We start from the raw sequence: 14362 nt of genomic DNA, 5'->3' as shown, positions 1-14362 counted from the left end.
CCGCACACTCCCTACCACCATGGCAACCGAAACTCGGCCTCTTGAATCTAACCTCCATGTGGACTATGTGATCCAGTACAGATTCGGGGATGCAGGTAAGCCAGTGGAAGGATCCGCAAGCTTCGTTCCGTGCTTAAGTGGTCCTTCTTAGACCAAACACCCGCAATTGAACAGCTCGAGAAGCTACTGGAAGCTCTCGCCAAAGTAGGATTGCAATCGGAGGTTCGGCAGGGCGATGAGTCGTCTCTGCTGGTCTTTGTGCGCGCCTCGACCAAGCGGCTGAAGCGGGCGATCTACCGGTCGCGGTGAGTGACACCGGTGCAGTATGGCGGGAAATGTCGGTCTGCTGATGCCATGTGGTTTTCTTTCTCGACTAGCGTACGCGACTGGCTCTATGGCATCCGCAATGCAGAACCGGAACCTGCCAGCTCAATCGAGCCCTTGACCGAGGCGGAGCGACTGCGGGTGATCAGCCATATGATAACCTGCCCCCAGGAAGAGGGCGGCGCGGCAATCACTCCCAACCATGGCGACTGGAAGAATGTCACGGCTATCTTCCCTCTCCATGACAAGGAAACTAACAAGAAGTGGATGCGACAGTGGAGCCGCAAGACTTTGCTTTCGAATGATGACTTGAACCAGATCCGCAACAAGTTTGGTGAAAGTGTATGTGCACAATTGGCCATGACAGTGGGGTCCAGCTAATTTCCATGGCAGGTCGGCTTTTATTTCTCGTTCTTGCAGTCGTACTTTCGATTCCTGGTCTTCCCGGCAGTGTTCGGCTTCTCTTGCTGGTTTTTCTTGGGCGGCTATTCGATTGTCTACACTGTGGTCAATTGTCTTTGGTGCATCATCTTTGTTGAATACTGGAAGCGTCAGGAGGTTGATTTGAGCTGTCGGTGGCAGACCAAAGGCGTTTCAGCCGTTCAGACCAACAGACGGGAATTCAAGCCCGAAAAAGAAGTTCGCGATGAAAGCACCGGCGAAGTACGAGGTATCTATCCTGCGACTAAGCGCATGCAGCGGCAGGTTCTTCAGATCCCATTCGCGCTGTTGGCGGCGATCGCGCTAGGTGCCATCATCGCAACCTGCTTTGCGATTGAGATCTTCATTTCGGAGCTGTACAATGGCCCCTTCAAAACGTACTTGGTATGAAAATTGACTACTCATCATATTTCATTCGCTCATGTTGCTCAGATTTTCATTCCAACAATCCTCGTCTCGTCGCTCGTTCCGACCATGAGCGCCGTGCTGATGTCTATTGCAACCAGACTGAATGACTACGAAAACTATGAGACGAGCGATGCCTACGATGTTGCCCTGACCCAGAAAGTCTTTGTCATCAATTTCATCACATCGTATCTTCCGATTTTCTTGACTGCCTTCGTTTATGTGCCGTTCGCCAGCTTGATTGTGCCTTACTTGGATGTTTTTCGGTTGACTGTCCGGCCATTTGTGTCGAAAGAGCACGCGGTGTCGAAACAGTCGCATTTCCAAATCGACCCGGCACGTCTGCGAAACCAAGTCATCTACTTTACTGTGACGGCTCAGATTGTGGGGTTTGCCATGGAAACCATCGTGCCGTATCTGAAGCAGCATGCACTCCGGAAATACAAGGCGTTCAACAAGGCGCGCAATGGAAAACCAGAGCCCAATGGCGGCAATGGTGACAAAGAATCCCCGGAGAGAGCGCCTGCAGTGTCATATGATGATCCGCCCGAGGAGGCCAAGTTCCTTGCGCGTGTGCGCAACGAAGCCGAACTGTCCGAATACGACGTGACTGACGACCTGCGCGAAATGTGCATCCAGTTTGGGTATCTGGCGCTCTTCTCGCCGACCTGGCCGCTTGTCCCGGTTTCCTTCCTGATTAACAACTGGGTTGAATTGCGATCCGATTTTTTCAAGATCTGCATGGAGTGCCGAAGGCCATCCCCGCTGCGGTCTGACACGATTGGCCCCTGGCTTGATAGTCTCAGCTTCCTGTCTTGGGTTGGAAGCATCACCAGCGCTGCGCTCGTGTACATGTTCAGCGGCAATGCACAACACGGCCCCAACGGCGAGCCCACTGACATCAAGGGCTGGGCTCTACTGTTGACCATATTCTTCTCGGAGCATCTTTACCTGATTGTCCGTTATGCCGTGCAAGCTGCCATGACTCGACTCGAGCCCCCGAACTCGCGCAGGGAACGTGCTGAGCGCTATCTCATGCGCAAGCGCTACCTTGACTCGACGCTTCGGGCCGAAACGGGTGACGATGATGAGAAGGATGAAGGGCTAATGGAGTCTCCTGAGATCTCACGTACTTCTCTGGAAGAGGACGCGAGGCGGGCGTCTTTGCAAGGCACCGATTCTACGGAGCGCTTCTGGATGCGCCAGCGCGGCTGGGCTGAATCGGCCAAGGTGGGTGCTGGCATTATCCAGGCGCAGCCTGCCAATGACAATGTGAAGAAAGAGCAGTAGATGGTTCAAACCGTGTCATATACCGGCACATAATGAAGCCTTGCGATTGTCTACTGGGGTATATTGTGTGTGAGAACTGGAAACCCGTGGCCCATGGGTATAGAGTGTTTTTCTTCTACCCGTTGATGTTGGTTGGTGCTTGTTTACATTTCTCTCTACTGTCATGGACCTGAATGAATTCCTATGCACACCTTTTCATATTTGGTTTACTTTCAGCTCGACTGTAGCAAGGTTGCCTCAGGCGCCAGTGCCGAGCATGATGTCATACTGATATTGCTGTTCCGGGGTAGTATTTCCGATCCGAGGCTTACATGCCGCTCTCGGACGAGCCGGCATTGGCTTTAGACAGGTGCAAGGAATTGAGTCGCGTTACGCGGATTGTGTAAAATATATAAGGGGAAGAGTAGTTCGAGTAAACACTGGAAATATGCTCTTAACTGCTCATTCCACCCGGCAATTAGAAGATCGAGCTAAAAAAACAGTAGTCAGCCTTTGTGTCAGCTGACCTGTATTTTCCTAATCCGGACATCGCTTACCACATCGTACTTACATAAACCTGAAACTCGCGCGCGCACCCCGTGATCCCCTCTTACTCAGATTCCTTAATAATCCCTCTCCCCCCCCCAGGACTCCTCCGTCAGGGCTGCTTACAGCATCTCTGTGCTTACCTCATTTCAGCTCGACAGCTTCATTCCCAAGAATACCACTTGCAACCTGTTCTTGAGAAATTGGACGCATCGTGCCGAGTCACAGTCCAATTCTCGAGTCCCTTGACCCTCCACTTCTTTTTCTATTCGATCGATGCAGCCCGCGCTGGCTCCAGCGCCGCATCCAAGCATGCAGACATCTGCTCAGGTAAGCATCTCGACGCGTTTGTCATCAGATCGTCCCCGCGTCGCCAGGTACATCTGGTTGTGAGTGAGGTGACTGGTACTTTGAGCCGGGACGTTGAGATTTCCTCGCGTCGTTGCGTTCTCTAGCTGCCTTCCCGGAGTACCCGGGTCCCCGCCACACTCCGTTTAGGCCATTGATTTCCATACTAACACATCAATCCTAGGACCATGCGGACCAGGGTACGTGATATTCTTCGTTCTGCGTGTAACCGACCACATGCCAGAGGGCCTTTTGTTGCTGGGAATTTGTGGACCTCGTTGCGACGAAGACTCGGGTCATGTCTCGATGACCATATTCTCCCACTATGAGCTAACCTTTTTCGCCTCCAGTGCTCCATGACCAGCTCCTCGCTGCGCAGCACCACCTGCAGGGCTCGACCCGTCCGCAGGGAGGTCCTGGCCAACAACAGCATCTCCAGCCGAATACTGCCAGCCCGCGCGACCAAGCCAACATCGACCCGGCCATCTCGGGCGCTGCCATGCTAAGCGCAGCCCCGCAAACACCCACCCAGCCGCAGTCATCGCCCGATGATACACCCAAGTCGTATGGAAAGAGGGAGCTATCGACATCCAAGCGTGCTGCTCAGAACCGGGCTGCACAGGTAATTTCTCCCCGACCACCCAGGCCTGTCCACTAGATTGCTGATGGTGTGAATCAGCGCGCGTTTCGCCAACGGAAGGAAACGTACATTCGCAAGCTCGAAGAGGAGGTCAAGAGCCTCGAGCCTCTCAAGGAACAAGTCAAACAGTTGATCGGCGAGAACTACCAGCTGCGCGAGTATATAATCAACCTGCAATCCCGGCTTCTCGAAGCTCAAGGTGAAGTTCCCGAACTGCCGGGCAACATCGACCTGAGCCAGCCGCGCACCGAGATGGCACTCGCCTCCGGTGGCGCTCCAGCCGGTCCCTCGGGTGCTGTGCCTACCGGCGCGGCTCCCCAGCAGCAACATCAGGGTGCTGCCACGGATGACATGAACTCGCTGAACCGCATTGCCGTCGCCGGCCTGGGGATGCGCAAACACCCTGACGAGGCTAACTTCATGGGTAATAGCTTCCAGCAGCACAAGCGGCTACGCTCAGATGACGCCCAGAGCGAGGCGGATGTAACTGTCACCAAGCAGGAGGCCTCACACGGTCTACCAATGGCTTGAGTCTGTGCCTTTGATATTCCATGTTTGCCCTGGTCGCTCGCTCACGGCTGTCTCGATACCCGCGCCTATTTTCTTCCGTTTTCTGCCCCTGTTCCTCAGCCCTGGTGCCCCGTCCGTATTATGTGATCTCTTGATTCCATTTGTTTTCTGCACTTTATCTTTTTTTTTTCTTAGTAATGGTGTGTGGCGCGAATGACCCTCTCGATTCTGGCTTGCGTGACTTGGTGTTTTGCGTTGTGTCTTTAGCCTTTTTCATTTTCGTTTATTTGCGGAGACAGTACGTACGGAGTATAAGAGCCTCGCTATCAGGCATCTCCTTGTGTCTGGTAGGTCTGTCATAGCTCGGGCTCTGGTAGTCGGTTTATAACGAGCTGAGGGACTGTGACTAAAGAGACTGGAATCCCGGAATAGAATGAGATTTATTTCCAAGAGACGCGGTGTTTGATCCTACCAGATAACCCCTCGAAATGCCTGCGGGTGTTGCTGTCACCTCGTTTCTACGAAACACTGGTCCGGCTCAAAAGGTCACCTTGCTTTACCCCACAAGTTTGCCAATAATGAGACCGATGGGTGAGCCTTGTGCTGTACCACTTTGGGGCCATTTCGTGATAAGCAGGAGATCTCAGCCCTCGCCACCTGCAAGCCTTAGCGGGGATGCCTTTTTGCTGATTTAGGAAAAGGACACCCGAGCGGCAGATGCTTGGACCGAAGCATCTTAAAAAAGCAACAGAAGCTACCTCGGACAGGCCTGCCAGGCCTTGATAACAGAATCCTGACGGGGCCGAGAGATCAGCCCCCACAGATCCTGACACCAACAGTCTTGATAACCACAGCATAATGCCTATTATTGGTAAATCAGTGTCTCCTCTGTCGATACTAAGCAATATAATGGTTTTCTTGTCGCTAGATAACAGCGCCACAATGCCACCAGATAGGGATTAGATCTTTATGGAGGGATAGTCGACATGGCATTGGTTGATCTTTGAGGGAAAGAATGCTTCCTTGTCTGTATTTATGTATAAATTAGACTCAGAGCCCCCCTTATATAGTTGTTAACTCCTTCATCGTCTCAATATACACCACACGCTGTTTCCAATTACGCCGACAGCCCTCGCAAATCACAATCGACCATGAAGCTGAGCCTGGGTATTTTCTTCCTCACCACCGGAGCCCTTTCGGTTGCATTGACACTACCAGGTGAGCATAGCCGTTTCCTCTCTCTCTACCAAACTCTCAAGCGACCCTTACAAAGAAGCAACCCGAGAATGGAAACACCCCAGACCTAGCATTGGCTAATGAATCCCGCTCAATAGGCAACGCAACCGGGCCGGGAGAAATCACCCATATGCCGCCCTTGCTTCAGAAGCGAGACGCCCTATCCCCCGGCTGCGATGCAGAGAAAAAGGGCCACCCAAAGTACTGCTGGTCATCGTGCAACACGGCAACCCACGAAGCCATTTACGACGATCACCGCAAAGTAGGGTCTCCCTGGTGCTGGCTGGTCAATGGTGGGCCTCGGGACTGGGTAAAATGCAATGATCCCTCGGACTGTGATGCTCAATGGTCGTCATTGAAGTGTAGCACGGATCATAGTCACTATGGGATGTGTGGGAGTAAGTCGGGGTATCAGCAGTAGGAGTTTGAACTGAGATGATGACCGATGGGCGGTTCTTCTTGTTTTATTATTGCGAGGTGTCTGATGTCCTATATGTGAGATGTCAGTCTACGCCATTTGGTATTGAGGGAAACATTGTTGTGCAATTATAGAGTCAGAAAATGATTCTGCTAGTATCAGCCTTGGGTTCGGGGATAGGGCTAACACACAACCCATGTCTCCCAAACACACCCTTTTCTATGCAAACGTCGAAGGTTTAGAACTAGATCTTTAAATGGTTAGATTCTGTAGGGTATTTTCAACTAGCCATTCCAGTATTTTTCGGTCCTTTCAAAAGATGTTCTGAAACAGCCTCCGCTTAACCATTTCTCAAGAACAGCTTGTATCCGAGATCCTTGTTATTTCTTGCGCAGTCCCTCGGTCTCTGGACTGATCCTCAAAGCAAACTGCCCTTGTTCTGCACCAGGAATTTCTTCCAAGTTACAGGACTCTCAGACAACAGACCGAGGCTTGCAGTCAGGTCAGCACCAGCGTAATAGCCAGCACCCTCAAGCAAGACCAAGTACTCTTCAATCTCTTGAGCGATATTCAGTGGCAGAGGGGGTGACAGGAACGACCTGAACGTTTTCCCTGAAACAGAGACAATTCTTAGGGGCTTCCTGAGAACTTCCGTGAAGTCGGAGGCAACCTGCTCGAAGGTATAATAGCCACTGGCTGCATAGATCGTATTGGCACCGCTGCTCGACCGGTTGTTGAGAGCGGCTCGAACGAAATTACCTGTGTCGACGTTAATGACTACAAAAAATAGATGGGACAGGAACTAGTTATTGATGCTTACCAGTGTTAGTCGAGACACCAATTAGCGGCGCAATGGCCTGAGATGAGTTCGGTAAAACTCGCATCTCATGCTGCAAGCAAAACGGCACCGAGCGGCAAATCTCGTCGGCATAGAATTTTGCGAGATTGCAATATAAGTCTGGGTCTTCGGATACCGAGTGTAAGCCACGGGTGCTGAGACGCGTGTTGACCTGGTGAATGGATGAGTAGATGAGGACGAGGGAGGTCCACTATAGGTGATGGAATTCGGCGGCCTCGAGAGAGGAAAACGATAGGGAGCTGCGAGATCATGGAGGTTTATAGAGTCCGGATAGCTTCCAAGATCTGAATGGGCATTCTTGCACTCTGTCGGTAGCCCGCCAATGGTAGTTTCTCGGCGGCTATACCACGACAGAAGCCTTGCCTCGATTTTCAATCCAGCTTGGAATAGGGCCTCATCCCCAGATTTGAGAGTTTCTTTTTTATGTTGACATGGGCTTTGCCTTGTGATCTTCAGGGTATTGAGAAGCGACGAGCATTCATTGAAGATGTTCAACAATTCATCTAGCGGCTCGCGATCATTTCTTTGCAAAAGATGCTATCGATCAATTGCGAGATCGATCTCACCAACATTAAAACTATGAGCCTGTATTGATAGACTCGAGACCGAGAGACAATTTACTGCCACTAGCTTGTGGTGACGATAAACAGACCGGAGCAATGGGCTTTTAGTACATTTTAACAAAGCAGTCGTTCCCTGTACATGAGACATCCAAGCCTGCATCCCGGACGGGCAATACAACGTCTTAAGTCACTGTTAGGATATGCAAAGTCATGGCAATTAGGTGTTCGATGATAAGATCAATGATTTAGACTTACCTCGTAGATCTAAAAGACAACAGTCCCACAAAGCAAGTCATCCGTCACCATGCAATTCTGGTGGACCTTCCACGCGAGTATGCGCAGAACTTGATTGTAGACTTAGATCCCTTGTCGCACTAACCCATCATCACGATGGGCCTGACCCAGCTGGACAGATGGAAGGGCCGATAGGGCTCGCTCCAATAGTGGGCTTCTGTCAGCCAGAGCCAGCTGGGGGACCAGCCATGACCAATGGCCGAATTGAACATTTGTGGTGATTGCATGAAAGAAGAAAGCAGTTGCAGACGGATACTCGGGAACGGATTGACCTCTGCAGGTACTCGTTTCAGCCCCCTTTGGTGCGAATGCGATTGAGCCAGTACTAACGAAGGACCCTCAGCCTCCTGGCTGGTGGCGATGATATAGTTGAAAAAGGGTCGGTCCGAGCCATAGAGGCACTCCCGCCCGTTCTTCATACACCTTGCGCATACTGGATTGTGGAGATCGCACTGAAATGCTCGTCAGCATCGGAGCCTCGGGCGCGCGAGCGTCTTTCCTGACTTTCACCCTGCGTTTTTTACACGCCCAGCACCCCCGCGATTGCCATGGCACGCCGCGTATGATGGTGTGTTCAATGATGCATTACTGGGGTAGGGAGTTCGACAGGAGATACGTGGAGCGATTTTCGTTACGGCTATGGCCAAAGCTGATCGATTCCTTCGCCCCCAATCTACATCGGCCTCCAGGGGAAATTCTAGCGGGCAATGCAACCCCTGGGATTCGGGACAATAGATTCAATGACAATGGCCAATCAAGATCAGCTACTCCCGTCCAGATCGTATTCTCGAATCAATACCTCCGCACAGGTCGCCCCGGTGAGATATGCCGTGGCCTGGGTATGATTGTTGGTCAAGACTGGAACGACACTCATGTCGGCTACTCTCAAGTTCTCGATTCCCAAGACTCGGAACCGATGGTCAACAGCGGTGTCGATCTCATCTGGCTGGCCCATTTTGACAGTTCCCGTCATATGCCAGCTGGAAGAGAGGTTGTTTCTCCAAAACTCCAGGATATCCTCGTCGGAGTCCGAGGACGGACCAAACAGAGTTGAGACCGTGTCTTTGGCAATTGCCGGGTGTCTCGTCAACTCCAATAGATACCGAAAGATCTCGATGCTCGCGCGACGATCGAATGGGTGACTGAGGAATCGGGGATCAAAGAGCAGAGGGTCGTTAGGGTTAGACGATTGCAATCGTACCTCGCCGCGCGATTGGGCGTTCATCATGAACACGGGAAGACAAAGGTAGCTATAATCTGGGAAGGGGTCTGGCGACAACAAATGGACTGGGAAATGGCTTATGATCTCATACTGGGGCACCGTCTCCTTGTTCATGAAGTTTTGGACGGATTCCGGCAATGCCTTGAACTCAGCCGACGAAGTCACTTTATCAGATTTGAACCATCCGCTAGCAGTTTGGCAGCCATATTGGGCCCAGGGGCCTGTGCCGGTTTCTTCCCACAGTTTCTTTGCTGCGTCCATAGCTGCCGGATCTTGGAAGAGTGCATTGCGTTCATTCGTCTCGGGGTTTCGCTGCAAGATCACGAATGCCAGGTAGTGGTCTCGCAGACCCTGTCCAACAGCTGACAGGTCGTGGACTACGGGGATGTCAAATCCTTGCAGTTCTTTGGCGGGCCCAATGCCCGTGTGCATCAGGATTTTGGGAGTGTCGAGAGTCCCAGCCGAGAGGACCACTTCTCGTGTGGCCAGATCTATAGAGATGCATTATGGACTGACACGGCGTGGGAGAACACTATATCAACTTACACTGCTGTCCATTTACTTCCACCCCTATGGCCCTCTTCCCCTTCATGACAACCCGTTGCACTGGACTGTCGGTGACGACGATGAGATTCTCTGGAGCACCCGACAGCAGATCACTCGCAGTCGTTCTCTGGCCCCCAAGGGCTGAATTAATCGTCAGCCCCATACCAATAGGGTTTCCTGAGTTATGATCCGGGTTTCTTTTGAGCCCGGCTTGCTCTAGGGATCCATCACCGGCGAGAGGTCCTTCTCCCACTCATTCGCGAAGCTAAGATGCAGCAACCCCTTATCGCCATGATCAGAGGAATTGATGCTTGCATATTTTCTGTGCTCTGGAACCTGGATCGTTGGATCAAAATTCTCGAGGGCTTTCAATCGCTCTTGCATCTTTTCCCAGCCAAAAGTGTTGTCTTCGACTTGTGTTGCCCACTGATCATAATCGTCGCGGGCCCCGACAGTAAACACTCCAAAGTTTATGGCAGAGCTTCCCCCAAGGCCTTTCCCGCGGGAATAGTCAATCTGGCGACCATTGCAGTGTTCCTGGGGAGTGGTTTTGTATCCCCAGTTCATATGCCCCTGCATAAATGTCGTCCAACGCTTTCCATACACCCACGATAGTCGGTCATCGTTGCGTCCGCCGGCTTCCAAGAGCAAGACACGTGGCCTTCTAGCTGAATGAGCCAATGATGCAGCAAGCGCACATCCAGCGGGACCACCTCGATGATAAATCAGCCGTGTATACCGGTAGTCAGGGTTGTTGGTGTTTACTAACCTCCGACGACGATAAAATCATAGGTACTTGGTGTCGAATGCATGTTGGTGTGACCCCCCTTTTTTAAATTCGTGGCTGGTAGCAACTGCATCAAAAGCCAACAACGAAAGATGAGTTGGCCACTTTATAACCATTGGGACAGCCACCAAGCTGACGTGCAGTCCATCCCCCCTCACCACACCGGACAATAACCTATCATGGATGCAGTCTGGCAGTCTCCGTGCAAGCCCAACACATCAAGGGTTGCGCTGCAGAAAAACAGCGCAGATTCCCTTGATTGGTGGCCTGAATCAGCCTCCTTGGGTTCATTGGTGGAGTCAGAAAAGGCGTCCAAAACATGCAGGATTGGGCATGAGATAAATGAACGAAACTGCATGAAAAGGTGCCGAGTGAAGGGATAGATGAATGACCGTGGATTTATAGCGAAAGAGGAGGTCTAACAGAGGCATTGGGAAACAAGTATGAGCGCCAATGCCTCCCCTGTAGGTCTGAGTTGCGAATGATGAATAAACGACGGGTTCGAAGGGACCTCTCTGTAATCAACAAAGTGACGGATCTTCGACCAGTACAGCGGCTGCAGGGTATCTTCGGACCAGTGGTCTGCCGAAGGAAATTGGGTGAGAGGGAAGACAATTTGACACTGCAAAGAAGCAACGAATGATCAGTCTGAAATTCAATAACATGGCTGCAAGATACAATAGGGATCATCACTTACCTCAGCGCCACATTGTTGCCAAGGACCTTTGGATCATTTTTGAAGCCCCCAGACATGGAATCATGGAATTGCCAAGGCCACACTAGGGGAGGTTCAAAGCCGCAAACTTGACGAGACTTTTCTCGTCCTTGACCATGTGGTCAACCACCTTGCCAGTGTCTGACCTGTAGTATGGCTTGCTGTCGTCCAGCCCCTGCTGCGCACGCCGTCGACATGATAACGGCCTCAACAGTCATATGTTGGAGCCCCCGAGCTCATTGATACCCTCGAGATCCTTTGAGTTTTTGATGACTTTGTCGTCGTAGGATATCTTCTAGCGAGTGCTGGGATCAGGCCATTGAAGAAGGTAGGCATTCCCGTGAAGTACGAATTGCTAATCCCGCCGCAGACGCCGTACTTGAGATGGCAGAGATGATCAACGAGACAATGTCCACCAGCTCGAAGACTCCAGAAGCTCGAGTCTTGTCACGTACCATGCAATATCCTGCATCGACCATCATGGACAACACAAGAAAAGGCAAATATGAAGCCATGACCCTGGATCAGTACTATTATACTACTCTTCCGGACACCTCGGCAAGAGATCATGACCAATTTCTCTCCAAATATCTGGACTGACAAGAGTCGAAGCTTGGGAGGGTGGACAACAAGACGATGTCTCTGAAATCAAGAGCCGAAAAACCGACCAGCGTCCTCGCCGTCGACCAGCTTTGGATGTGGGTAATCGATGAGGGTACGATATACACATACTCTCCGTTCTAAAACTGAGGCTAATTTTGCCAGAAAACATCGTTACCATAACGACCAATTGCTTCCCAAGCTTCGTTGATGTAGTTTGACATAACTTGATTACTGGAGACGTCAAAGATGGCTTTCAGTGGCCTTCCTCTGTCTGGTCCATGATGGAGTTTCTCCTTGGCATTGTCAATGGACCGCTTTTGCGAAAGGTGCCTGTTATGGGAAACAAACAATTCCGCGAGTCGGTCAGGCAGGTGGTGGGTGAGATTACTACTGATTGATCTTTGATGGCTACTGACAGTCTTGCAGGACGAAATCCAGACTGAAATTTGTCGTAACTTTATGCAGTCTGTAACGACTCGCCAGCGTTTATCCCGGCAGTGGGACGTGGGCATGGAATTCCAACTTCTCTTCGGCATCAAAAAATTCAGCGACGGGCTCAACATCTTGACGGCATTGGCTAAAGCCTAAGAAGGTATTTGGAATCAAGCACTCAAATTGACTACTCGGAATAATCGGAATGCCAACATCTATACTCATGCCCGTACACCGACAACGGCGAAGGCCGCGTTGAAGGAGTTGACCTGAGAGGCAGTGGCAACGCATGAATAGGTTAGGTCAAACGCTCTCTTTCTTCATGAAAAGCCCTAATGAGCTATGGCGACATAGAATATCGAATGATTAAAGTACCCGCAGGTATTTGCAAGGTCTGGCCGTGGAGCAGATAACCAGGAGCGTGGACTCTCTTGTACCATTGCCTGAATGGCTATCTCCGGCGTCAAGTCTTTTGTATTGATCGTGTGGAAGCCCAGCTTTTCGTACAAACCAGTACCCTTGATACTTGCTTCCAGTCCCACACATACTTCCTCTTGTCGGGCTTGCTGCAGCCCCCATTCCACTAGCTGTCGACCAATGCCTCGGCGTTGATGTTTCGGGTCGACGGCCAAATGACCTAGGTACCACAGCTCGGGAAAAGCAGAGAAGGGGAAGCAGTCGACTGCAGCAGAGGCAGTCTTGTAGTGTTCCAGTCGATGTGGATCCACACTGCGATCTGGGTATACCCAGGACAAGTATCCATTTTCTATGTCAAGGAGTTTGCGTTCCACGACTAGGGAGAACACTCTGTGTTAGACAAGCACCCGCTCTATGGGCTGGGTATAGGGGGATCATCACCATGCCACCAACTATTATTGCTTTGCTGCCAGTACGCTGCTTCAGCCCCACCCCCGAGTCTCTCCCATCCACTGTACCCACAAATTCGCCCGTGGGGGTCCTCATCAAGCTGTTCCACTGCGACCATCATCACATACCCTGGAGCGACGAACCGCATCTTGAGCCGACGGAGAAACGCATAGCGAAAATCCGCAAAGTGCTCATGTCTCTGCGGACATAACCAGGCACAAAGTTCATCCTCCAGCATGGCCTGTGCGGCGAGATCGGCAATGTTAGGCAGATCCTGAGCCCGCGCGGGTTGCAGATGTATCTTGGAGCTCATCGGAATGTAAGATCGCCCACATTGAAGGTGCGCGAACTCGGGGTATTGCTGTCTGTCCCTCTCTCTGTGTGTCTGGGTGGATTGCTCTCATGACACATGAAATTGCCGATGACAGCGCCAGTGCCGGTGGCAAACCCACCGTCGGTCTGTGTCCGGTGGCGCCAATAACGCGACGCGATCCACCGTGAACCGGTTCCACGGTGCACGCTAACACGAAGTTTCCTCGGCCCCGGCGTGTGCGGGATTTTGATCAAAAGTTCCTTGGCTCGTTGCAAAGTTTGTTTCTTTTTCCCTCGGGTTCTTTGTGTGGGTAGGGTGTGTGTGGTCTGTGATATTAGGAGAAGAAGAGGAGAAGAAGACGAGGAGGGCAAAAAGCCAAGAGAGGGAGCTGCTGGTGGTCTATACACTATGTAAAAGCACACTTATAATCCGCAACGCAGTAATCTCGGGAATTTGCAACCCTAGATCGAAGGAGCAAGACTTTCATGCCAACTCCAATGCCAAGAACAATATAAAAATATTCGTGTTATTGGCATTGCGAATGCGCTGGGCTCCTCTACTCCAATTGCCCGATCGGGACTAGCCCAACCCCGGAAAAAGTTGCGTTCGCCTCCCCCCTTCGCTTGTCTCTTCGCTTCTTTTTAATTTTTTCTTCTTTATATATCCTGCTCCTGGACTCCCCGGACTCCCCGGACTCTGTCCTCTTTGTCATTGTCCCTTCAGTCCATTAGCGCACGGCGAGGTGGTTCTGGGGCGCTACGTCTGAAGAACCCACTGCTCCCTTTCGCCTCCTGCGACCTCGGAGGCGACGCAAGAGGCGACATCCTTTATTTCCTGCCCTTGGCCGACTGGACACATATTTTCGCCTTGTAACAAATCACGGAGCTGCACGATCTTCTGATTTCCCCAGGCTTGACCTCATCGCCGCTTTCGGGGACACCCCGCGAAGCTCCATTGGTGCCGACATTCCTCGGAGAAAACACATCGAGTGCGTCGAGAGATAGCTGGAATCACCTGTGATCGC

The 14362-nt window shown here is 51.5% G+C and overlaps 7 protein-coding genes across 7 annotated transcripts; 4 read left to right on the top strand and 3 right to left on the bottom strand.

The window, feature by feature from the left end:
- Positions 1 to 19: 19 nt before the first annotated feature.
- NUU61_003504 (anoctamin family protein) lies at positions 20 to 2460 on the top strand (the record flags this gene model as incomplete). Its single annotated transcript, XM_056654086.1, has 5 exons — positions 20 to 95; positions 152 to 305; positions 378 to 666; positions 718 to 1149; positions 1198 to 2460. 5 exons carry the CDS (start codon positions 20 to 22, stop codon positions 2458 to 2460), a joined length of 2214 nt encoding a protein of 737 aa, XP_056512113.1.
- Positions 2461 to 3261: 801 nt separating this feature from the next.
- Positions 3262 to 4504, top strand: NUU61_003503 (BZIP transcription factor; the record flags this gene model as incomplete). The annotated part of the gene is made up of 4 exons (XM_056654085.1): positions 3262 to 3315; positions 3518 to 3533; positions 3684 to 3955; positions 4013 to 4504. 4 exons carry the CDS (start codon positions 3262 to 3264, stop codon positions 4502 to 4504), a joined length of 834 nt encoding a protein of 277 aa, XP_056512112.1.
- Positions 4505 to 5634: 1130 nt separating this feature from the next.
- On the top strand, positions 5635 to 6140 carry NUU61_003502 (uncharacterized protein; the record flags this gene model as incomplete). Its single annotated transcript, XM_056654084.1, has 2 exons — positions 5635 to 5701; positions 5743 to 6140. The coding sequence occupies 2 exons, from the start codon at positions 5635 to 5637 to the stop codon at positions 6138 to 6140; spliced, it is 465 nt and encodes a 154-aa protein (XP_056512111.1).
- A 415-nt stretch (positions 6141 to 6555) lies between these two features.
- NUU61_003501 (uncharacterized protein) lies at positions 6556 to 7021 on the bottom strand (the record flags this gene model as incomplete). The annotated part of the gene is made up of 2 exons (XM_056654083.1): positions 6556 to 6896; positions 6958 to 7021. The coding sequence occupies 2 exons, from the start codon at positions 7019 to 7021 to the stop codon at positions 6556 to 6558; spliced, it is 405 nt and encodes a 134-aa protein (XP_056512110.1).
- A 1592-nt stretch (positions 7022 to 8613) lies between these two features.
- On the bottom strand, positions 8614 to 10433 carry NUU61_003500 (GMC family oxidoreductase; the record flags this gene model as incomplete). The annotated part of the gene is made up of 4 exons (XM_056654082.1): positions 8614 to 9566; positions 9622 to 9748; positions 9853 to 10334; positions 10391 to 10433. The coding sequence occupies 4 exons, from the start codon at positions 10431 to 10433 to the stop codon at positions 8614 to 8616; spliced, it is 1605 nt and encodes a 534-aa protein (XP_056512109.1).
- Positions 10434 to 11759: 1326 nt separating this feature from the next.
- NUU61_003499 (uncharacterized protein) lies at positions 11760 to 12314 on the top strand (the record flags this gene model as incomplete). Its single annotated transcript, XM_056654081.1, has 3 exons — positions 11760 to 11838; positions 11964 to 12100; positions 12153 to 12314. The coding sequence occupies 3 exons, from the start codon at positions 11760 to 11762 to the stop codon at positions 12312 to 12314; spliced, it is 378 nt and encodes a 125-aa protein (XP_056512108.1).
- A 176-nt stretch (positions 12315 to 12490) lies between these two features.
- Positions 12491 to 13338, bottom strand: NUU61_003498 (GNAT family acetyltransferase; the record flags this gene model as incomplete). The annotated part of the gene is made up of 2 exons (XM_056654080.1): positions 12491 to 12951; positions 13098 to 13338. The coding sequence occupies 2 exons, from the start codon at positions 13336 to 13338 to the stop codon at positions 12491 to 12493; spliced, it is 702 nt and encodes a 233-aa protein (XP_056512107.1).
- Positions 13339 to 14362: the final 1024 nt, after the last annotated feature.

The sequence above is a fragment of the Penicillium alfredii genome, assembly GCF_028826965.1.
Source record: "Penicillium alfredii strain IBT 34128 chromosome Unknown utg000005l_segment0_segment0, whole genome shotgun sequence".
NCBI lineage: Eukaryota > Fungi > Ascomycota > Eurotiomycetes > Eurotiales > Aspergillaceae > Penicillium > Penicillium alfredii.
The sequence above is the reverse complement of the archived record's forward strand: the minus strand, read 5'-3'. Positions and strand labels throughout refer to the sequence as shown.